This window comes from Hylobates moloch, unplaced genomic scaffold (assembly GCF_009828535.3).
Source record: "Hylobates moloch isolate HMO894 unplaced genomic scaffold, HMol_V3 SCAFFOLD_19, whole genome shotgun sequence".
Lineage (NCBI taxonomy): Eukaryota > Metazoa > Chordata > Mammalia > Primates > Hylobatidae > Hylobates > Hylobates moloch.
Window position 1 is genome coordinate 70,209,062 of NW_026652294.1, and position 26,106 is coordinate 70,235,167.

Below are 26,106 nucleotides of genomic sequence, written 5' to 3' on the forward strand. Positions count from 1 at the left end.
TTCCTGCAGCAGGGCCAGTGTGTTCTAAAATTTTGCCTGTGAGGAGCAGAAGGTAAATATCTTTGCCATGTTCCTCTTGTTGCAATAACTCCTTCCCCAACCAAAAAACAAACAGAAAACCCAAAAAACAAATCAAGCACTGTTATTCTAGTATTGGAGGAAGGTCTCCTTGACTCCAAGAATGAAAAGCAATCACCTAATTTATAGTAATTCTATACTCTTTCAGTACTACATTTCAAGTTATATTTCCATCCTTGAAATTAAGGAATTTACTTAATTCTGACATACTTCTCTTGGATTAGAAGTGCACTCTGATTAATGTTGCATTAGCAGAAGCAAATCATTTTTTTGGAAAAGTCAGGGAATTGAAAATTAAATAAACAAATATGCACTACTTAGAGAAAGTCACCCCTAAAAAGTGGAAGAATGTTAGATCCAGCCTCCCAGCAGAAACATCCTAATCAAGAACTACTGAAGAAGCATTTCATGGCACCAAAACATTTGGAAAGCAGCATATTGTTTATTTTCACAGTGTTGGTTGAAAAGTCTTTCTAAATATGTCACATTAAAAACCAGAGTCTCATCTACTTGAAATGGACTGCTGATTAACTTTAGCTTCCAATCTGGGGTTAATATTTTTAGGACACGCCACCATCCTTTCTAAAATTTTTTCTCCTTCATCTTTCTGCACAGTGTGTTATATTGGGTTTTATGAATACAGGACTCATTAGATCTTAGAGCTTCTGGAGAACATTGCCATCTCTCTTATCTCCACCTTGCAGAGGATCTGTGAGAGAGAAACCTGAAATGTCTTTTCACCAGAGTGCTTAAAGAGATTTGCCAGAAGGAGACTTTCATTCCATGTACTACCTTCTTACAAATAGGTATCAAAATATAAGAGGAACCTCAGCATTATTCTCAGGATATAAAGCACTGGCTTAATAATTTGCTCTACCAGGTATTCGATTTTGTTTTCAATTACATATTTTTCAAAATATTAATTATTTATCTTTTATTGAGACAGAGTCTTGCTCTGTCGCCCAGGCTGAAGTGTGGTGGTGCAATTATGGCTCACTGCAGCCTTGACTTCCTGGACTCAAATGATCTTCCCACCTCAGGCTCCCAGGTAGCTGGGACTACAGGCATGCACGACCACATCCAGCCAAGTTTTTAGTGTTTTGTAGAGACAGAGTCTCTTTGCCATGTTGCCCAGGCTTGTCATGTCCTGTTCTCAATAAATCTTCCTGCCTCAGCCTCCCCAGTGTTGGAATTACAGGCATGAGCCATCACACCAGCCTAATTTTTTATTTATTTATTTTTTTGTAGAGACAGGGTCTCACCATGTTGCTCAGACTGGCTCAAACTCCTGGGCTCAAGTGATCCTCCTGCCTCAGCCTCTCCAAATGTTGGGATTATAGGCATGAATTACTATACTTCGCCCAATTCCTAAATTCTTAAAGCATTTAGTGATAGTATTGATTCCTGGTGCCTAGTAGTTTTCAGGCAACATTTTTGTATTCTTATCCTGGGAAGTGCAATCATTTTTCAGTAGCAGCCTACCCCCTTCTTGTTAAACAAAAAGAATTTATTATTCAAACTTGAGCAGTATGCAAAAAAACCCAATTCATTACATAATAACTGATTCACATTTTTAAGCAAAGAGGGTTGGATGGGTCTGATTCCCTGTCTTTAGGAATGATTCTCCTGTGCATCTTCTCTGTCCTCAGATGCATTGTTCAGACACATTTGCTTTCCTTGATAAGGCGGGAAGTGGCCCAGGGCCCAGGTGATGAATCTTCTGAGTCATTTAGCCCAGATTTCTCCATTCTGAGTTTTCTTGGAAAAAAGTTTTGCGTATATTGGCAGCTGAGTGAGGCCCTTAGCCAGAATCCTTTTTATCAATTCTTTAATGTTGCTAACTGCTAAATTAAAATTTTGAAAGTAGGTTTTCCCTCTTAGATGGATTCATTCTTGACTCAGAACCAAATCCTATGGATATGTAAGATGTGTGTACGTCCCAGTGTTTGTAACCTGAGAATTTTATTTAAACCATCATTTGAATCTACAGTAATCTGGTGTTGGGGAGGAATAGGATCTTTACCAACAAAGGGCTGCCAAAACCCCAACTGCTTCTTGAGTAGCTGTAATAGATGAATAATGTTACAGCCAACCATGCATTTCAAGTTTTGCTCAAAAGGCTTTTCAACTAATGCTGGTGGTATTCCATATCTGTGTGTTCATCTCAGAGTGCAGTAGTTTCCATCTGATTTTCATTACCTTGCTTGAGAGGATCAACTTTACAACTGGAATCAGAAAAGCAGTCAAAGTCATTGCAAGTGGCAGTCAGTGAAATATAACAATTTTAGCTTGGGAACATATGTTTCATTATAAAGAAAAAAATGGTTACCCCATAATTCCAAGACTTATATTTCCCAGGGTAGATGGGATCATGCACAAGTTCTAGTGTACCTCCCATATCATGCTGACATTCCTATAAAGCGCTTGCTCCCCGCTACAGATAGCCAACTCATGAGCTTCCGAGGAAACTTAACTCCCTTTTTGATTCTGACCATTTGAAAATGCTTTATTGTATTCGAGATGAAATTCATGTTTCTGTAGTTACATCTTTCAGAATTTAAAACTTGGAACTCAACAGAGTAAATCTAAACCTCTCTTCTTCTCACAGGCAACTGTCATCCCAATTCCTACTATTTCCTTTGCTAGGCTATAATATACATTCTTTCTCATATGGAGTAGCTTTCATTCCCTTAATCACTGTGGCTACTCTTCTTGGAAGGAGCTCAAATTTGCCTCTATCTCTCTTAAAGGCATGTGCTGATGGAAAACCAGGCTTTAAATCACAATATCTACATTAAATTACATCTCTGCTACTGATTACATGTTGGAACTGGGGAAAATTATTTACTCTTTTGTCACTAGGGTAGCAAAGGTGAATAAAAGAGACATGGTGAAAATAGGCAATAAGCAACTTAACAAACAACTAAATATATAATTATAACCTTAATCAGTAGTATAAAGGGCTGTCAAGGGAGTTCTGATGTCTCAGGGTACTCCAGAGCAGGCCTTCTGGGATGGAGGCTGGGTGTTTTATGATGGGAAGGAGGCAGAGTATATTCTAGGATGTGGATTTAGCTAAGGAGGGTAATAAATGTTTTCTAATAATTGAAGCAGACCAATGTCTAGAGTATTAAAGGCAAGGAGGTGAGTGGAATGAGATGAGTTTGGGAAGTTGCAGAGCTTTGTAAGTGATGTTCAGAGTCTGGATTTTATTTGAAGTATAAGGGGAAGCCATTGTTGGGTTTGAAGAAGTTACAGTGTCTGAAATAAATTTCTTAAAACTGCTGTCATGTTAGATGGAGAACAAACTGGAGAGGACAGAAGTAGAAGTTGGACATCCAGTTAGGAGGCAGCTGTCCTAATCCAAGAAGTTCATGTGCTGCTTACAATAAATCATGAGTTTTAAATGAGAAGCAATACTTTACAGAGGTCAAGACACATATGAGTAGCCTATGATTAAACCTGATTCCATCAACTTGAGCAACTTGCTCAAGTTTCTTTAACTTCTTTGCACCTCAGTTTTCTCCTGACAGGACTCATAACAGGACTTACTGCAGAGTTGTTGTAAATATTAAATGAGTTTATATATGAATTTCCTGTTAACTAAATCTACAAAGAATTTTTCATTATTATGGGGTGTTCCACTCTATTTTGTATTTTCAGACTCAGGCATTCTTTTATCTAGTTTTTGCCTGGGAAGCACATGTGTGAGGAACGTTACCAGATTGTTTATTGTTCTTTGCAAACTAATTTTTTTTGTCAGTGCAGCAGAGAAAACCAACAACCAGTGAAAGAAAAGGCATTCTTTTCTTGGTTGGTTGAAAAGACCTGACACTTTTTTGCATACATTTTTTTAACATGATAGTTCTAAGAGGACCTGTTTTTAATCTTGCTTCAAACCCGACCTTCAATGTATTGTGACTTCTCTAGTGTGAGGTGGAACAGGAAGATAGCACTGCCATTAGGTCATGTCCCAGGCTATTTCCTCTTGTGATGTGCTCACCTGGTTGAATAACACTCCTTGTTTTCCAGGGATCCCAGGAAGTGACTATGTGAATGCCAACTACATAGATGGCTATAGGAAACAAAATGCCTATATTGCAACACAGGGATCTCTCCCCGAAACATTTGGGGACTTTTGGAGAATGATATGGGAACAACGGAGTGCCACAGTTGTCATGATGACAAAACTAGAAGAAAGATCAAGGGTAAGAATAAGTATCCACCTCTTTCCTTTTAAAAATTTTCCCTCAGAGTCCCTATGTTGCATATTTTATTCTGTTCAGAATCTAACCTTTCCCTAAGGCTTACCTTTCTAACAGATACTAATTATGAATGGGCATCAACAACTCTAATTAAACCATTCTTTAAAACTCCTCTGGGTCTTTTCACAAAAGAAATTCTCCCATGTTATGATGTGCGTGGTTGCTAAAAAGTGGGGAAAAAAAAAAAGGAATATTCACGGGAATAGACAACTTGGTTAGACAAAATAAATATTAGCTTGAACCTCTTTCAAAAACACCATTGGACAAGAACCTACGGGTTTTGGGGAGAATCCCACCAATAGGTACCTCCACTATTTTCAACTTTTTTTTTCTTATTATAATCTGCAGCGTAAGACTTAAGTTCTCTGAAAGAGGCTCTTGCTTAAATTATTCACATTAGTATAAATTAAGTCAGGGCAGTTAGAAAAATGATGTGGCTGAATACACGGCTGAGAAAACACATAAATGCATAGAGGGCGTTTTGCTAGTTTAAACTTCTCCAAAATGAGTAGATTTTAATAATGGAGTCATTGCTTGGTAAGGTCCAAGAAAAGAGTTTTATTCATCATATGGTTCCAATATTATGGTGCGTGGCACATTAGTTAAATGCTGTTGGTTTGAAGGACTAAAAAATAATGGGTAAGCAGTATACCATATTCCTGAGTACATGTGTACATATTGTAGCATCTGAAGAAAATCAACCTTTAAGCTTGAGAAATTAATGATGGGATCTCTGAAACTTCATTGACGATAGCAGATACTTTCATTGAAGAATGCAGACATTCAAGACAGCATTTGAAACCACAAGTGAGAGGCCTCTTTTACTGTGGTTATAGTAGTCTCCAAAAGGATATTTAGAAGGAAGAAAGCCTGATTCCCCATTTGCTGTGTGAGAGTTGAGGTTCTGTAAATGTTCTTCTAAGCTCAACACATGGCAGTTTCTCTAAGCCTAGGCGTGTATATGAGGGACAATTTAAAAGCTGCCCAAGAGATTTATAAGGGAAAAGCTCAGACAGAAACATATTAAAAAGCCACAACTGTAACCTCAAAGGTGGGAAATCAAAAGCAGTGATAAATGGTTGGTTTAGCAAAACTAAAAAGCAATTAGATCTTTTCAAAACATCTGAATTGTATAGAGATGTTGAAATATTGTCTAAAATGAGAATTAAGATAAAAATGACACTGAAGACAAATATCTGCCATACTTTACATGCAAACCCAATTCAAAAGATGTAAATGGATTTGTTACCGATTTTTGCTTAAGGTAACTCCTATATAGCAAGCAGTTTCTTTAAAAACAACTCCCCTTCCAAGTGATCTTGGATATAATAGTTCATAACTATAATAATGTCTAACATATTAGGTGCATTGATATTTCAAAACAGCCCTTTACAAGAAACACTACTGTGACCTCCAGTTCTGGGTCCAGAACATTACAGAAGCTTTGCCCAAGGTCATTCAGCTACCAAGGTCAGGGATAGGAATTGAAGACAGACAGTCTGGCTCCAGAACACACGTGCTTCACCATCAAGCCATACTGCCTGTTGACACTTCTGTGAAGCTGAGACAGCTGAACTATTACATTACGGCATGCATGTAAATCCACCCTACCCAGTCTGTTCTGCCTGGAGATAACTGCTAGTAACAAGCCGTCATTTGCAAAAGCTGTTTTCAGTAAAACACACATTTTATCTTGACACTGCAGGCCTTCATTAAACTGTGCACAGAAACTTGTTTTGAAATAACCAAATGAAATTCTGCCCCTTTTCTCCCTAATTGCTTCTAATAATAAAGTTAGTTCTAACTGGCCCCACTGCCACTGCAACATCTGATGGTAATGAGCAGTTCTTGGCGGAAGGCATTGTGACTTAAATACCTACAGTTTATCTTTCTGTTGCAGGCTACCTTCTCCCCCAACCCCCCTCAGCCAGAGGAACTTATTTGGAAGTTACTAAATGAACCTCTGTTTGCTCCCTTCATTAATTACTCTTTGCTCTTGCAAGTTAGCTTTCTCCTTTGTTAAATGGCCTAAGGAGGCCAATTAAAATGCTGTCTTGTGATTTTTATTCTGTGGTGGTTCAGCCTGTACCCAGATTTGTGATGACCTGCATAAGCCAATAGGCAGTTGGGGAGTCTCAGCCACCATCATTCTGACAATACACATGAGCCCTGGCCCCCAAGGCCCAAAAGTCCTTTGTTCTCCAGTCTAGAACACTTGGGACTAAATGACCACATGTCCTGGAGAGATTTAACAAAGCACTGGAGCCTCATATTATTTCATCTGCTCTTCCATCTTCCTGCCTCCCATCATTCCCATCTCACCCTTTCCCTATCCAGTTGCTCTTTTACCTAAAGTAGTGGGAAGAAAGGAGAAGGCATTCCTGGATTCCCAAACAAGAGCTGGAGTTGGCTTTCACTATAAAAACAATGTTATGAATAGGGGTGAGTTGTTAGTGAAATCTATAGCTCCAGACTTTAGGAACGTGGTGGGTTCTGTGGTCTGACCTTGGGACTCAGTGAATTTTCAATTCCCAGCAGCCAACTTCAAAGCAGACACTGGAACTAGCCTGGCCCTATGAAGGGAAGTGGCACCAGTCTTCCTCATAAAGGGAGGTAGTCCAGGTAGTATAAACAAATTACCTCTCCAAGAGCTGAAGCTTGAAATGTCATTATTTAGATTAAGGCTCAGGTTCTTAAAATAATATTCATTCTTATGGTACATGAAGAAAATATGTGTGCGTGTTGTAAATGCTTCTGTGAATTAGAAGTATGCCAGACTGCCACTGACCATAGATTTGCAGTGGGGAAGAGAGGAGAAAAGGAAAGAGAAGAGAAGATAGCTTGAATTACACAAGACTGCATGGGGACACCACCATGAGAGAGGACAGCTACGGGACAGTTCCAAGTAGGGCACTTTGCAGTCAGATGTCTGAGTTCAAATACCAACTCTAGCCCCTACTAGCTGTGTGACAATGAGCAAGTTTACTTGACTCCTCAAATTCTCACTTTTCCTTTTTTGGATTATGTGGAAGGGTTACTGTGGGTGTTGACTGAGATAAAGGACGTGGCAAGGTGGCTCGGAGAGTCTCGAGTGGTATTGTTTGGTAAAGAAGTTGGAGGCTTTACAGTGACAACTTCAGTTTCCCCAAAAGATAGCCTCCAAATAATTCACTCTTTGTTCCCAAATGAAAAGAGTTTATTTCTCTGTGGTTGACGATGAATCCTGACCGACCTCTGCATGTCCCTGAACATGGTTAATTGTGCCCACGTTTCCCAGTGTGGCACACCCATGCATTTTAGTCAAGAGGAGAGTGGAGCTCAGACCATGGGATTCTTTTCTACTGGCTTTCCCCCAGGACAGGATCTCCAGAATAGAGATCAGCCGGGGAACAGACCAAAATAGAACATTCTGGCTGCTACATTGACTATAATACAACATGAAAATCATAAGTGATATAGACATAGGTTACATTTAGTGATAAGTGCCACTGAAGATACGTTTCCTTATTGTTCAGTTTTACATTCCCTCTCCCCTTTTTTGGTTATTTTATGGTACTACGGAATTCTCCTGCCTTAGAGCCCATCTCTCTTTTCAGGCTTTCTGTTTTGCCATAGCCTGGTTCACTCGTTTTTGTTTTTCTTTTAGAGACAGAGTCTTACTCTGTTGTCCAGCCTGCAGAGCAGTGGTGTGGTCATAGTTCACTGTAATCTAAAATTTCTGGGCTCAGGCAATCCTGCCTGAACAGCAGGGACTACAGGTGCACAGCACCACCCCCCAGCTAATTTTTAAATTTTGTAGAGACAGAGTCTCACTTTTTTGCCCAGACTGGTCTCAAACTCCTGGCCTGAAGCAGTCCTTCCACCTTGGCCCCCACAAAGTGTTTGGATTGCAGGCTTGAGCCAGCCCATGCCCGGCTGGCTCACTCTTAAGTTGTCGCTTAGGTCTGAGGTTTATCAACAGCACTTGTATTAATACCTTTAGTGAGTTAGAACAGCTCACTGAGACAAAAGGCTTCTGGGTTCCTTAGCAGGTGTTAGAAGTTTCACTAGCATCTGTTTTGAGAACTGATCATTCTTAGTGTTTGCATGGCTAAAGAAACCCTTATAAGTGTGAAGTATGACTTAGGACTTAAGTTGATTATTTGAAAACATGAGTTCTTTGATTTTCAAATGCAATTACTTCCCTTCAAATGTGGCCTTTAAAGAATTCCAAACTTAACTGAGAAGACTCTTTGCCTGGTGTATACGTTCAGCTATCAACCCTGAAGGAAAAGTATAAGTTAAATATTTCATATGAGTTTCATTAGGGTATATAAAGAAATAAAAAAACAATGGGCCAGGTGTGGTGGCTCACGCCTCTAATCTCAGCATTTTGGGAGGCCAAGGTGGGCAGATCACCTGAGGTCAGGAGTTCGAGACCAGCCTGACCAACATGGAGAAACGCTATCTCTACTAACAATACAAAATTGGCCAGGTGTAGTGGCACACGCCTGTCATCCCAGCTACTCAGGAGGCTGAGGCAGGAGAATCACTTGAACCTGGGAGGCAGAGGTTGTGGTGGGCCGAGATTGCTCCGTTGTACTCCAGCCTGGGCAACAAGAGTGAAACTCCATCTCAAAACAAAAACAAAAACAAAAACAAAAGCAGTGATAGAAGTTGGAGATTTTGAAGGGAAAGCATGAGTTCTGCCTGAAACACACAGATCAGTTTAAAGCTGTTGTAGAATGTACTATGTAATATGAAATACTGTTAGTGGGTTTTTTCCCACAGTTTCCATCTTTATTGCCAAATCCTCTCAAGTTTTGCGTAGTTCATTGATTCTGTAGCAAGTCATTCTAGTGCCCTAGAATGTGGTTTCTAATTGTTTCCATGTTTCATAACATGCCAGTAAGCACACGAATTGGTCTGGGCAACCACGTGGAAAAAGGAAAATGTTTGGAAAAAATGAAGCATTTTGTAGGGAAAGTAAAATGTATACAGCTGGGATCTCCACTCCAAGGCTATTATTTGTGATGACTGGGGTACATGATTGGCAGCCTTGCTTGCAGAATTGGCACCTCTGAGGTAGGATTAGTCTGCTTTTTTAAGTGTATATTAAATTATTATTTAGTGTGTGATTGTTCACCTTTTTCACTTCATCTATCTCCTCTTGACTGTTTCTCTCCTACTCTGTCTCCCATCTTGAAATACAGAACACAGAGAGAATGCATCAACCTCATGCTTAGAAAATTCTTGAGTAACCCTGATTAGTATTAGCAGTTGAAAGGCTTAGTGAGGGTTAGAATATATCTGACTTTCATGTCACCTCACCAGCCTGCCTTCATTCCTTGCCCGTAGTAGAGACTCATTGTTTATCTTGTCTTGCAAGCTTTATAGTGGGGGTTGATTCACTTAAAGAGCTGTTTGTAAATGTACTTAATGTTATAAATGTTGGAGATGGAGAGTGAAATTTTGACACTTAACAAATCAGTTATGATTTTTATTGTAATCCAGTGTGGGCTGTGTCAATTTGTAGTGAAAATATAGGGCTAGAAATGAAGGATCCTATTCTTGGTTTCCAAGCTATCTTAAGTCCCATTTTCTGTTTCCAAATAGGGAATCATACAAACCAGCTGATGCCATACGTTAGTAAAGCAGATCAAATGTTTTGTGCATCGTGACTTTAGTTGTATCTTAGGCCAAAGAATGGGAAAATTCCTGCCCTGCTAAATTTTGTGGTTTGTGCTAATGAATGCAGGCTAGATGCTGTCAGGGCCAAAGGGACTGGGCTGATGTTAACTTCACTTTGTTAACAGTTTAGGGAACTTGACATTTGGCTGGTGGAACACTTCTGACCTAGTGACCACTCACTCCTCCTCCTGTGTCTTCCCCAGTCCTTGAAGGTCACCTTAGTAAACTCCCCCTAGCACAAAGTGAAGGTGAGGTGGAGACATACTCACATTTTGTTCTATGGCTAAAAGGGCAATTCTGAGCATGAAGCAGCAGAAAAAGAGATTGTGCTCAAACATTTTCTTCTTTTCCTATAAAACAAAGCTTGAGATTCTTTTCAGATTGTGAGATCCTTTTGGGTTAAAATTTGACAGAATCCCATTGAAGATTATAAATGGCAGTGCTATTGTTTTCATTGCTGTTATCAGTTTTGGAAAGCCCAGCCTTGGCCAGTGGCAGACTAATTCTTGGCCCTTCTGGTTTGTCAAGGTTCGGTAAGTTTAATGGAGAGCAAATGCTTTCCAAATGCCAGGTCTGTGTCTTTTTCCAAATGGAACTGGAAGCGCCAAAGGCCGTGAACATTTAATTTCTCAAACTGCAGCCTAAAGTGCTGCCTATCTAGGGCAACAGAAACTGCCTTTTTCCTTAAGCAACTTTAGGACCAGCAGCACAAACATTGCCTTTGGAGTCTGCATGATGTATGGGATTGTTTTTGGAAGTGGTGGATATTTAATGTAAATAGGACACTGACAACTAAAAGAATGATGCCCATGTTGGCAATCTAAAGGATGTTGGGGTCCTTATCTAGAAAGTTCTACGCTTTTGGTTTTCTCTTGTCAGCAGACACAGCATCAGATAAAAGAGAAAGAATCCCACCAATTTCTTGCTGTTTGTTAGCTTTCTGGATTACCTACCTTCTTTCCCCGCTCCACGTGCTCTGCTTAGAAAGGCAGCCGACAGATTCTGGTTCAAAGCATTCCTCTTAAAGCCAATTAGAGTCCTCATGGCCTGAGTAAAGAGCTGCAATGGGAGGAGGAGATGCAACTTTGCTCCTGATGACTTTGTACAAAGCCTCTCTCATTCTCTGCGTTCATGTCTGTGGTTCTCCTGTGCTGGATTAGGTCTCATTTCTAAGGTTTTCAGAAGTATGTGTTAATCTCTGTTTACTAGTGTTTAGGGTCCAGTGTTTGGTTTTTCTCTGTTCTTTATCAGCAGAATGTCTGGAAAGGCTGATGTTCAACTGGTAAATACCCAGCATAGTTGTACTGGTTGTTAAAATATTGAACTGCATTGATACTGGCTGGTACCTATAACTCCTATTTTTATTGAAACATTGAGTCATCTAATGATATTGTTTGGAAGAGGTGACACTGGAGTCAAAGGCAACTGCTGGGCAGACCAAGGCAGAAGCAGAGGTGGCTATAGGGCTGTATGGGGCGCCCAGGTGATCCTCAGGAGTGATTAGGTCTGAGGTGGATCCTCTGAGGACCCACCTCATGTGGGAAGAGCTGTTATCAAAGTGCTACTTGGCCATGAGAAAGAGGCACCTCACACAGTTATGCTCTGGTTAGGACAAAGTGCCAGAAACTTGAGACTTAATGATTTCCCATTCAGTGGGGGAAGTCATTGGAAATGTTTACGGCAGCTCCCTATGTCAACTTCTGGCAGACACATCAAACAAAAGGGAATAACTTTTTTAAAGTTAATAAGCAGTTTGGAAGGTGTGTGAATGGTTCAATGAACTGGTAAGCAATTTTATGATATGTAATTTGGTTTATTTTGAGAATAATATTTTTCAACTTTATGGCTGTATATATGAAAAGCTGCACTGGTGGTCAAATGCTGTAATATCACTCTCATTTCAAATATTGTACTGCCTCTTTGTCCTCCACTAAATAGTGATTCGTAAAGATATAATAAAATGGGGGAATACACAAACGAGACTGACTGCCAGTTGGGAATAGATATGGCCAAATATCGATTGAGTGCAGAGAGCTACACTGTTGTTAAAAGAGAATCACTGAGATGCTCTCTGTCCTTATTGTGGAAAATCAAGTATTCAATCTGGTCTTAAAAATTTCCAGAATAGTTAGTATAACCTGTAGAAATAAATAGTTCAGCATTTATTTTTTCTGCCCACTAAAATTAATGATATTTATCTAAAACTTTCCTTTATTATAGTCTCCCTCATTAAATGGGTATTGACAAAAGGGTACCAACATTTCCTCACTCCCAAAAATAACTGTGACTTGTGTTATCTAATGTTAGCCTGCTTTTCCATTCCTTACAGAATACTAATGCTTGAACAACCACTCCGCCCAAACTTACTAGGTACAAATTTAGAGTCACTTTTAGCAATAGTTATGGTGTCCCACGTATCATTTATTGCCTATTCTAAGTCCTTCTTTGGCTAAATAATCTCATAGCAAATATATTTTGGATCAGCAATGCTAGAACCCTATGGAGGTATCAGTTTGTTACAGTTGGAATTCTGATGCCTTGCCATGTTGCCATGCTCAGTAAGTCTTTATTAAATTGAGATGAGGAGGTTTTGTTTTCAGAAAGTTGTAGACAAGTTAAAAATAAGCCAGTCTAGTTAATTGATTATAAAGTTGGCTACTGCTCATTGAGTGCCTACAATATGCCGAGCACTCCCAAGATAAGCCATATGAGAGTAAAAATAGCCTAGAACAAGAGCCCTTCTCCCAAAGCATGTTCAGCAGACCTGATGGATCAGCTCCTACCAGATATTTGCAATGACAAGATTTTTAAAAATACATTTAAATATGTTTTATGATTCCATCAACTTGATTTTGATAGTTTGTCATGAAAAAGGTAAAATAAATTAATTCCATTGCATAAATTTAGCAATGGTCACCCTGTTCTTTCCATAATTATAGAAAAATGAAAGTTTCACTTAAGAGGAATAACTTTGTGATAATAAAAAGAAATGCCTCCCGCAAATTTAGCCAAAAATCTGAACTGTCTCAGTTTAAGCTTCAAGTAAAGTTACTGGGTGATGTTTCTAAACCACAGCCTGAGTGACAAGTTCTGCTGTTCTTCGTTTCCACCTCAGAGTTGAACACATACTCTTTTCAGAAGAGATTGGGGCCCACATAGATGAAGGGAATTGTTTGGAATCTCGGAACCACCTATTTGAAGAACCAGGAGGTTTAGAAACACCCCACTTAGTCAATAAGGCTGATGGATTGAAGGCAGGTACTGGGTCTTATGTCACCTTGATGCCCCACAACTGCTAACACCTTGCTTTGCACCTAGAAAATCCTAAATCAATGTCTGCTGAAATTAATAACATGTTCTTTTTTTTCACATTTAGACTGATTTAGGTAATTTATAACAACAACCCCACACACACAAAAATCCAGAATGTCATCACACTGGTAACCAATAATAGCTAGTGTTTGTTGAATGCCTGTTTGTGCCAGCCATTTGGGTTAAGTGTTTTAGGGGCATCATTTCAATCCCCACAATAGCTCTGTAATGCTGGAGACACTGTTCCCATTTCACAGATGAGGCGGCTAGGCTTTGGTCCTGGAAACAGAGAAACAATTTTCCAGGCATCCAGGGAGACTCTGCCTGACCTTCCATGAATCAGTCCTAAAGGCCGCTTGTATCCATTCTAAATCAAATAGAAAAAGGCAAAAAACCGTATTTGTATTCAGTAGCTCCTGCCTTCTAGTTCGTATGTACTCAAAGGGAGCTGTCTTCATTTCTCATCTCACAATCAGCTTTATGTGTGAAGCCTAACAAATAGTAACTCTCTGTAGAAATACCTTATGATATTTTCTCTTAAGAAGACCGAGTAGGGGAAGGGAAGTTGTCAAAGGAAAACATTTTAAGAGAGGAAAATGGAGATCATTCATTTATACCAGCTAATGAGGAAAGAAAAAATATCTCTATTCTCCTTTTTCTTTCTCACTACATTTCATACTTGTTCCCTAATGCTGAAATCAGAAATCATATGTTTAGCTTATGGCAAAAAATGAGACTTAAAATAATATTTGTCAGTAACTCTAAGCGCTTAAATTCAGCCCTCCAAAATCAGAGGAAGGTGTGCAGGCTACTCAGAGAATGAGGTCGAGAAAGAAAGTGCTGAGGTGCTTACCAGCAAAGGGAAAAATGTATTGCTGTCGCTATTCAGATAAGCTCAGGAAAAGCTTCTAATCCCACTGCTGAGGCCATGTGTGTGCATTTCTACATACGTTAGGATATTTATTTTTCATAAGGTCCTTTTGAGAAATATTTCCTGAGAGAAAATGGTAATATTTAAATATATCCGCTTTAAAAAATTGCTTCTGATTTTTGCAGTTGAGTTTGAAATGTTTATTTTTCTTTTGGTAAATAATCAGATTAAAGTGCATTGTTCAAATTGAGTACAAAAGCAACTTTTTTCTTCTTTTAGCTAGAAATTTTCACAGCGTTTACTCCTTATAGTAATGCTTCACGGTATTTTTTTTCTAAAGGGGTCAGAGTCTAAGCCAATAATAGCTGCAATTTCAAACTTATTACTAGAAATGTGAGGATTAGTATAATTTTAGTTTTTCCTGCACATAAGGAATGGAGGAGATTTGTAGATCGAGAGTCATTTTTCCAAAAGTTGTATGAAGGTTGCCTTCTCATTCTTTCCTTCATCTCCTTTTCTTACCTGACTAGAAGGTCTAAATGTAATCAAGTCCCAGTTTTAAAATATGATTATATTGAATTTGGTTCAGTGCACTGAACTGACCATATAGATCATTTTGTTGCATTAATGTGCTGTTTTTGTGCATATCATAGTGATATTTGTCCTCAGGGATTTCATTAGTTTATTTTAAACCAAAAGAGTTGCTGTCCAGCTGAAACTGTTAAATGATGAATTTGAGTTTCTCTCTTGAATCTTCAACTCAACCCATTGTTGGCATCTTCTTGAATATTACAGTATGAGGCCTCCAGAGTTCCTCTTGTCCTCTGCTGGGAGACATCCACCTGACATCTATTTCATGGTTTAAAACAAAGCCTTTGGCATAATTTTTATGATTTTTTTTCTCATCTATATCATGACTGCTGAAGTAGTGTTGGTTCTATTCAGATGGTAGCTTTTGCTAAATATGTAATCTGTGACCTGGGTTTTAGCTTACGGTGAAAGAACATCTAGAGATGGCCATGCCTGGTCACTCTACGTCAGTATTCTCCTTCAAGAATTATCATTCCCCTGTGTTGTTACCTCTTTGAGTTAGGGCAAATGATAGAAATAAGAAACACAGAAGGCTGTTTTGTACAACTAGGAAACACACAAAGTAGCTTTTAAATCTTATTAAGGCAAAATTTTTGTCTTATTGTGGACAATTTTTGTTTGTTTTCATCAAAAAGGTGATGTTTGTGTGGTCTCAAAGTTGAAATCAAGGCATAGGAATCAAACCTTGTGAATTTAATATCTAGCTTACTGTATAGCTGTAAAGTGCTTTTCTTTTTTGTCTTGTCTAGGAAATTCTGTACAGGATAAAACCTCTCCCTTTCTTAGAAGGGCCAATAGTTTCATGGAAAGAGCCTGAATTCTCAGAGGAGCAGATGCTATCTCTGTGAAAGAGAAAATTACAGTATTATTCACAGAATGTTACAAATACTCACATTAATATAACATAAAAGCAAATCATTATATAATAATTCTATTTGCTGGACCAAAAAATTTCTGATGTCTCTAATAATAATGCTTTATTGCCTTTGTTTAAATCCAAAGATTGTGATTTTCTGTTCTTTTTCAAGTAGAAAGGTGTATTCCCTATTGTAAAATACTGCTAGGAGCTTCCTTTACCTAGAGAAATGTATTTCAATTGGATGCTCTTAAGAATTACTCCCATTAAAAAAAAGTCTGAGATAGAAAGGGTAAATATAGTCAGATCTATGGCCTTACTACAAAAATACTGTGCTGTGTTTGTTACTTTTCATTATACTTTTTAATGCCCGACAGACTCATTCAGTGAATTTGAGGTTTACTGCAGACTTGGAATTATTCTTTGTTGTGTGTTAAACTAATTAGGTTGAATACTTTTTATGTGCTTTTGTTCCACTTCACATAGAAATTGTAGATTATTCATCTTGGATGAATTTCAAATTATTTAAACTTTGCACTGTTAGTGTGTGACCCTCAGAGACTCTTTTTAAAAAGAACAGACAGCTCTTTTTCCGTAGACATTATAGGTTTAATTTGCTTTGGATACAAATAACACATATCTTGTGTTTTTTTTTAAAAAAAAAAGCACATGCTTATGTTGTTTATTATACTTTGATAGATTTTCCAATTATTTCTACTTTTCTTTAAACAAGCATATTTGGAAGTTGTGATAGCTCAAGATGAAATACCTTGTGCCTTTTAAATCTTGATGAAGTAACACTATCTTACCATGTAGTTTAAATGCCAAAGTATCATCCTCCCGATGTGATTCATAACGGCTCTCCCAGGACAAATTTGTTTTATTTTCAAGAACACTGAAGTTTCAAATCCCTCTCTCTGTGTTTTACCCAGCAATGATCTGCAACTTATTTTTCTCCAGGAAAATTGAATCTGTTACTGTTTAGTATTCCTACCAGTTTGAAAAACGTGGTTTATATTGGCATCAGAGCAGTAATTTACATATATTGGGATAACAAAAATGCACGCCAGAAAAAGTTCAACATAAAATGAAATGCAGAAAAGCTGTTTTCCTTCAACAGCAACTCAAAGCAAAGTTAATAGAGAAATTGATGAGCATTTGCCCTGAATGTGTCACTTGTTTCTTGTAGGTGAAGTGTGACCAGTATTGGCCTAGCAGAGGCACGGAAACCCACGGGCTGGTTCAAGTAACGCTGCTTGATACTGTGGAGCTGGCCACATATTGTGTTCGAACATTCGCACTTTACAAGGTTTGCTTTTCGTCTTTTTCTCTTCCCTTTCCCCTCTCTGTTGTTTAAAGAAAGCTTCTTTTGAGCAGTGAAATCTCTTAAGGCTTTACTTAAATCTTGATCCCAATGGCAACAGTGAAGAATGAAATAAATCTTCCCTTATCACTCAGCAATTTTTCTTCTTGTCTCGCGATTTATCGGTAAATATAAAACTCTTGCTCCAAATGAAAGTTGCAGCCAATGAAGAATAGATGAAGAAGAACTAGCTCTTCCTGTAAAATGTGATGGGAGCTCTCCTGGTAGTTAAACCTGACAAATATAATGCTTCTCACCTAAGAATTTTGTCTTCCTGCGCAAATATTTGTCATTTACAAATAGCTTGGGTTTTATATTTCCAAAGAGTGTGTCTTCCCAAAGGCTATAGGGTGGTAGAAAGGAATTAAAATAGCACATTTTAGCGTTACCTCTTCCCTGTTATTCATCATTGCCACCTGAGGCTGGGAAAACAGAATTTCAGCTGATACTCCTATTTCACAGAATGGTTCAAGTGAGAAGAGAGAAGTGAGACAGTTCCAGTTCACCGCCTGGCCTGATCATGGTGTTCCAGAACACCCTACACCTTTTCTAGCTTTCTTACGTAGAGTCAAAACCTGTAACCCTCCCGATGCTGGTCCGATGGTTGTGCACTGCAGGTAAGAAGCGTTTGTTTCACTTGCAGTCAGGAAACAGAAAGCTAAATTGACTCTCGCTGGATGTTTTTGCAACTTCTTGACATTCTGGAATAGTAAATGTCTTCATAAATAATACAGCTCTCTTTTGGTCAAATGAGGCCTACGCTAACATCAATAGGATGGATTTGACATAGATGCGTATTTCCCCTGGAGATAGTAGGTAGCTATGGTCCGTTGCTATTGTCTTTTCCCAGTGAAGAGAAATAAATAAACACAAAATTAAGTGGGCACATGGCTATAAATAGGTAAAACAAAAAATACTATATGGGGGAATATTCTTAAAGACAAATTTATATTGTTTGACAAGTTCTTGTGGGCTGGACTGATACAACCTTTTTACTATTTATGGGGAAAAAATTACTGAACAAAATAATAATATATCATACAAGCTTTAGGGAGACTATGTTATTGCTTAAGATGCCTTCTGTACATTAGTAATATCAAGTCTCATAACAAATCACTCATTTGATTTTTAAAAATGTATTTAATAGAATATATACCAGTTCTATAATTTGGAAGAAGTTGTTTTATGTACTCAAAGATAATAAGTTGTATTTCTCTTGAAATGTATAGTTTGTATTTTTTCTTAACTGTAACGGCCACATCACCACTCAGATTGCGATATATATAGATGTTTATAGATTTTTAAATATTAAGCTGATTTCTTCCAGTTGTTTGAGTGCCTCTTAAGTATCATTGTTAGCAGGCTACTCAAGCTATCTGGTCAGAGTCTATTTATTACTATATAAATGTATAGTACATATAATTTCATGATAGTTCTTTATAACCTGAGAAATTCAAATATGAGAAAATATTGCTTCTTCCACAGATAAGTAAAATAGAAGTATGGGAGTATAGGAAAAACACAAGAAAGCATCTATTGTAAGTCACTTCTATCGTGACTTAATACCATCACCCTCTTTCATACCCCGTATTATACTATAATATAATACAGTAGACCCTAGAAAAGGAGCTAGTTTGTTTAGAAATGGGGTCAACGGATTGATCAGAATAAAAGCAGTGAAATTCACCGAGCCAGACCATGCTACAATGCTCACTGTTAAACAGTGGGCTGGCAAATTCCAAACAGGATAAAGTTTCTCTTTTCCAGCAAATGTTTTCCTAGATGAAAACCAGTAATAACATTACCTTGTATTTATGGAGAGTATTTTACTAATTTCAAAGCACTCCCCCATGCTTTATTTTGTTTGATGTTTCATAACAACAGTATGTTGGGTTAAGAGAATTATGTTGGGTCAAGAGAAGTGAGAGGCTACAAAGTTTGCTTCAAGTACTGATAACTGAGAAGGTGATGGCATAACCGGCCTCAAGTCTTATCTAGATTCTTGTTTCCCTACATCCAAGACAGGGTCCTTTGAGGACCGGCCACTCCAGTCGCAGTTTTCGGCATGATTGTAAAACATTAAAAATTATTTTTAATTTGAGCAAGTGCTTTTACATCATGAAAGGAGACTTCTGGTTCTCCTGCCTTTTGGTTTTAATTCAGGTGCTAGTTTGAGCAGTCTGTATGCTCTGTTACACACAGTTCTTTGCAGGCCTCAAAGAGCCAATGTACCTGATTATATGGTGCCTCTGCTTGGTAAGAGCCGAGCTTGATTATAAAAATCACACATGAAACACATGAATTGTTTTCAGATAGAGTTTGACCAAAGGATAGAGAAACAGAAAATTTGGGCTAGCAGAAGAAATGTTGCCCTTATATACCTAATGGCAAAAACACGGTACACACACACACACACACACACACACACACACACACACGCACACACAGACACATGTGTAATTATATGTTTAAGATAATAGGAACAAAAATTGGAGACACGTAATTTGGAAGTTTTCACTGAAAAACAGCATGATGATTTTTTTCACATTGCATTTCAAAATACAGAATCTGTGCTTTCTCCAAATGTTCTTCCCATTTCCGTAAATTAAAGTGGAGGCACTGGAAAACTGAGATAGATAGACAGACAGACAGATAGATAGATACGTACATACATACATGCATACATACACACATACATACATATGTAATTTTTAAAATGCATTTCACCCTCTGTAGATTATAAGCAAAGTATGGGTTTCATGCTAGGCACCGTGATGGATTCAAAAATGTTTGCAAGCAAATAGCAAGTATGAGAGATAAGATAAATAGCTGTAATGCCTTATTTTGAGAAAATACACACACACACACATACACACACACACGTACCCCCACATCCATGTTATGTTAAGCCACCTGGACTCACCTCTGAGAGAGACAGGCTACTCAGGAGAAATAAGGAAACAAAGATGAATGTGCTGAGCTAATAGCTGCTGACATTTGGAAGTGCTGTGCCTGAGGCTCTGGAGAAGCTGCTTATCGAAACAAACAACAGAAGAGTAGGTATATTGGTGGAAGAAATTTGTTAGCAACTTCAAAACAATGAGGGAAAGGAACTGCATGAACTGAGCTCTGTGAAATAATTACCCATAGGTAATTTTACATGTCTGGTAAGAAGTTTTGGCCTCTTTATTTAGGAGGGTCATGTCAACATCATCAACATCCATATTATCATGAATCCTTGAGTTGAATACAAGCCAAGTTAAAACTTGACAGTATAATGTTTTGTGACAAAGCAGCAGATTAAAGTCATTCTTAAAAGACAGTTATTCGTGTAGCATCCCAGAAATGCTAGTTTAGAAACCATTTCTAAGCAGAAAGAAGCTATGCAAAAAGCCACAATAGCCATGTTACAAAGGGATACTGATCACGGTTAACCATGATCACGTTACAGATAATCACAAAAAATAGTCTGGAAGGTAAATACTGTATTTTGTTTTGTGATTTCTTCTTTTATTATGTACTAAACTTTTTTTCTATATTAAAGAAGTAGTGACAAAGTAGATCCAAGCCTTCTGCCCAGTATATCCTGTGAGAATGGAAGAGGTTTTAAAGAAGTCAGGTAGTAGCCCAAAAAAGGTCGGGCTGGTGGTGCAGTACAGAAAAAGGAAATTATGGTCCTCCAATGATTCTGTGCCATAATTGGAGTAAGACAAAAATGAGCCATTAAGTAAAAGAAATTCTAACAATCAACAACAAGAAAGAATTTTAGGGATAGCCTAGTACAACTAGCGCAGACAAGGCCTTGGAAGATCAAGGAGGACAGAGTCTACCAGATTCCTAAAAGAAAGAAGGTCTGGTTCAACAGGAAAGCAAGGAAAGGCCAACTCTAGTTATCTATCAGTTCATACAGAGCATAGAATCTCAACATTGAGAGTACGCACTCTGGAGAGATGGACTGCCTAAGTAAAATGTCAGCTTGTTTACTTGGTGACTGTGTGCCTTTGGACAAGTTATGTAATCTCTGTTTCTTCACCTGTAAAATGGGATAACACTATAGCAATGAGAATTTTATAAAAATTAAGTAAAATGACATAAAATAGATACATATAAAGTACTTGAGACAGTGCATGGCATATAGAAACATGCAGTAATTTTAAATTATTAATAATTATTCATTACTGAGTACCTTTTAAAAGCTGTATGTATATTTAGAACTCTGAGAAGAAAAATTCAACATGAACTTGGATATCATCTGTGTAACCTGAGCCATCCATTTTATTAAATAACAGACGTTTATAAATATCCAAATCATTAAATGAATGGATTTTTTTCAAATGTACATATTTTCTACTATAGCAATCCCATAAGACTTTTCTCAGCGAGAGAGAACATGTTGATGCTATGTGTTAGAGAGTATCATTTATAATAACACATCTGTTTCTATAGAGACCTGAGAAACCTTTCAACTCTTAAAATGATGCTGTTAAAGGAACTTAATGCTGTTGTCCTTGATGCCTTCAAGATAAGGTCTGAACTGTTTATCATTGCATTCATGACCCTTTGTAATCTAGGCTGATCTCACCCTTTGCACCTCATTGTTGACTCCTTGGGCCATCTTCTGATAGCTACACATTCCAAATATCTTCATCTCTGGATCTCAGCAAAAGATATTTATCTGGTCTAGAATTTCAACAATTCCCCTTCTCTACCTGATAACGTTCAACTTTGATGCATAATCCAACTTAAATAGCACTTTCTATTTGTATTACAGAGGTTGCACACCGGCTTCAGATGGTTTTGTTGATATACACGATAATTTTTTAAAAATTTGAGCATGAATTTCTTTAAGCTGGAATGCACTGTCCAGTTTTGCAAACCTTTCCCACTCCCTATTATTTTGTACACATTTATGAGATTGCTTTATCTTGTAGACATCTGAGTTGTAACTCTGGAGAAACATTTTAAGCTTATTCCCCATTTCTCTTCCCACAGGAAGAATTAAATATTCTCTAAATTCTCATAGAATAGGTTCACACTTTGCAAGTTTAGCTGTATGTGTGCAGATTATATGTATCTTGAGATCTCAGAAGGCGTGAGTAATGGCTTATGTACATTTTTACCCCCAGCTCTTACACTTTAGTAAGCACTCAATAATTGCTTGTCCAAGTTTGTTGAATTCCATATGGCATTTTAGTAATTTTTACAAAAATAGTAAGAGTTTCAAGGCTGGACTGATTTTTTTGGTTTGTTTTTTTCACCTTAGAGACTATATTTTTTTTCCCTTTATATTGGGGTATTTCTTTATGAGAGCTTAATTTTTAAATTGCCTTTGTCTTACTTATAACTATTTCTGAGTTCCTTTTTCTACTATTCTACATTTCATGTTCTTTCCCACGTACCATCTATTCCATGACTAAATTTAGATGTAGCTCCCCATTTTGTAGCAATACTACTAGTTCAGGATAGTTGAGCCCTTATTCAACATCAAATAATCTTTCTTGTCAACTGAAGAGGCCCTGTCGTAAGTGCTTTATATGTGTTACTGCTTTTCGCTTCCCATGGTAATTTACAAGGAGTAATTTTAGTCTCCCATTTCACAGAAGAAAAAACAGCAGGGGCCAAGTAAGATCAGCTTGCTTGCCTGAGCTCATACTACTAGTGGTGGCAAGGCCATTATGTTCCCCACGTTGCATGGCCCTATAAATCAGGCAGATTCTCCAGACTTTCGGCCCCATGATGGTTTTTAGCTCCCCTTTCTGCTGTCCCTTTGGGGGCATTTCGCCTTCAAGCCTTCCCTGGTGACCTGGTCAGAATGAGCCACTCCTTCCTTTCTGATTCCGTACCACATTGCTATATTCTGGCCTTTCTTTCACTCTTTCTAAATCAAAGGCAATTGCTAGCATGTGAGTCTTTTCCATTCCTTAATCACTTGAACATAAATAATCACAATAGCTACCAATCATGGAGCCATTACTGTTTTCCAAGTATTACTGAGCACTCATTTAATCCAGAAAATAATATATTTTGCTTGCAAAGAGCATTACACACAGGGAGGCAATAAGTGATTTGTTCAAGGTCATACAGTATATACATTTCATCCTGATTTCAAAGTCCATGGCCTGTTTACCCATCATTACATCCAGTTCTTACTCTTCGTATTGCAGAGACCACCGAGTCCCTTACACTTAGCTCTTTACTGCACATGTGTAAAGGTTGTCAGATATTTGCCATTATCACTTCACAGCACATATATATATGTGTGTGTGTGTGTGTGTGTGTGTGTGTGTGTGTATGCAGTACATGAATAGAGACATACAGTATTGTTTTTATCTTATTTATAAAATGTGATTTTGGAGCAGAACTTTCTATTTATTAAACTGAGATTTTCTTAGAGGTCGTGGATTACATTTTCCTATTTCATCTTAGTCTTCCTCGTAGAAACTAAGGCCATTTTGTTACACTTTTGAGCCTTGTTCCTTATGTTGTTTTATAGAATTATTTGTGGCTTATATTCTAAACCACATATTCTATGAAGACTATATCGTAGTACCAGAGGGACGTGACAACTGATTTGCTCTAAGTATTTGCATTTGTTAGGAATGAATACATTGAGAAAAAGCTGTAATTTCAGTGAATCAGTTATAAAATCTTGACCCATGATACTAAATCTTATGTCACATTAACTCTTTTTAAGACAAAGGGAAGACTTTTTATTCATAAGAGAAACATTTATTTATGAAAAAAATTGAAAAGGGAACAGATCACAACTCCTGAATTGATCTTCTAAATGAAACAGTCTCAAGGAAAATAAAACAAGCTTCCTGAGTATCACTTAAATCTATCACAATCATAGAATTCAACCACTCTTCAAAACTGGAAGGAATAGGAACTGCATACCAGACAGAGATCAATAAGGTCCTAGAAGCACCAACAGGCCACTAAAGTGGCCCAGTAAAAAAATCAGATGCCAGTTTGGGGTTGTAAAAACTCCTAAGTTCCAATCTTCGTAATACTTTTTGACTTTGCATATGGAAGCACAACCAGGAATATGCCATATGTCTGCCTACATATGCCATATTCATAGCATAACCATGTACCCCTTAGCCCAACCCAGTAGTGATGAAAATGGCCTTTTCAAAGTCAAAAGATTTTGGAAAGCATTACATAAGAGCATAAAAACAAAAGACCTTGTGATCCAAAGAAGCTAAGAGTGCTGTGGAAAATTGTTTAATACATTTTTAACCATTCATTCTAAATTCCATCTTTATTTCTTCTAATGTTCCATTCAAATGTCTCTTCAGATCAGAGACCACAGGTATTGCCAAAGCATGTGATAGTTTTGAGATGCTGACAAATGTGAAACATAGACCCATGGTTTCCTTAAACCTGGGGTTTCTTTTTATGTGTAAATTACGTAATAGGAGATGCTAGCCTTATGTAGATGAAAGGTAAGATTGTTAAAAATGCCAGCATCTCTCGATAAGAATGGATGGAGTGTACAAATTATGTCCTTATTTATGGAAACATTTTAAGGTGAGGAAAAATAATTGTACCATGTGGAACCCATTATGCCAGATTCTGTTTTTATACACCAATAATTCTGTATAAGAAGCAAATGCTTAGTTTATGAAACAACATAGTGATACAAAACAGAAGGCTGGGTCTTCAATCTATTGATGGCACAGTCCTATGATAGAAAAATATCTTCGTTCCACTAAAATAGTTTAAAAGTAATGGAACAAAACAAAACAAAAAAAAAGCATTAAAAGGAATTGCATATTGTCCCCAGTAGGTATAAAGTGTAAAACTCAAAATGGAGAAGTTGAGGTGCTAGGAAGAGCACTCTGGCTGCCTGATGAAATGGAGAATTTATTTGAAAAGAAGCGTAATAGATATAAATGCAGTGGAAGAGAAGTGAGGCCAATAGTAATACAATACTATCTAACTTCAAAATCATATATCAGGTCTATATGATGAAGGTTCCTTCAAGGGCAGCTGAGAACCTATCACCAATCCTGTTCCCATTTCGTGCCTAAGAATAGCAACCAACTCACTCTTGTAAGTGACTGCTTACAGAGCATCTCCCCATCACTTATTTTATTTGATGTTTATGATAAGAGTGGCAGATGTGCATTATTACTTTCCTCACTCTCCAGCTAAGGAAATTGAGACTCTGAGAAGTTAAGTGATTTGCTGAAGAAAACATACTTAACTAGTGAGCGGAATCAGAAGGAGACCCTCCTTTCTGATCTGTGTGTATATTATACTGCCATTTTCCATTTTGCTCAATTTATATCTTACAAATGGGAGTAGAACGTCCCTAACCTACAAATGAGACGGTTCCTAGCACATAGAGCTGCTCTTAGGGGCCAGCATTGTATGGTAGTGAAAACTCTGCAATTGAAATTGTTCTAACAAACAAAGTTCAAATCTTAGCTGTACTATTTACTGCGTCTGTGACCTCGAGCTAACAATCTTTCTAAGACTCAATTTCCTGATCAGTAACGTGGGGATAATAGTGGTATTTCTTTCATAGTATTGGTTTTCAAGATTAAATAAGAGCTGTGTAAAGTGATTCATTAGCCTGTTACATAGAAAGAAGTCAACAAATGTTTGCAGGTACTGACTTTTAAAAATTATTGTTTTACCTCACAGTTATTTAAATTGACTCTGTTAATGTCAACAAAGAATACTATTAGATTTTCTGAACTGTGAGTTTGAGTTCTATGCAATTGTTGATTCAGAAGAGTAGAAAACACGTGCATGTATACATTAACATAGAAGATGGGTGGCAAGTGGAATATTTAACATGGAAAAATGTGTTAAGTACTGTTAGAATTGTTTCATTGCACTAAAATAAATGCTTTGCTTATTAGAACCAATTGTTTCTATATGCAGGGTTTCTTAACCTCAGCAGTTTGGACATTTTAGATCATAGAATTTTGACTATGAGAGCCGTCCTGTACATTGTAGGATGTTTAGCAGCATCCCTGGGCTTTGCTCACCACCCTCACCTCCCTTCCCCACATTGTTACAATAAAAAAAAGTCCTAGGCATGGCCAAATGTCCCCTTGGATATAAAATCACCCCTACATGAAAA

At 37.7% G+C, this 26,106-nt stretch overlaps 1 protein-coding gene across 18 annotated transcripts in view; it reads left to right on the forward strand.

Moving 5' to 3' along the window:
* Positions 1-26,106, forward strand: part of PTPRD (protein tyrosine phosphatase receptor type D) — a 2,332,625-nt gene that overhangs the window by 2,255,918 nt on the left and 50,601 nt on the right. For all 18 annotated transcript variants that reach the window (XM_058431780.1, XM_058431782.1, XM_058431784.1 and 15 more), the window contains 3 exons: positions 4,111-4,286; positions 16,833-16,952; positions 17,469-17,623. In XM_058431780.1, the coding sequence (XP_058287763.1) occupies positions 4,111-4,286; positions 16,833-16,952; positions 17,469-17,623 (451 nt within the window). The remainder of the gene's footprint in view (positions 1-4,110; positions 4,287-16,832; positions 16,953-17,468; positions 17,624-26,106) is intronic.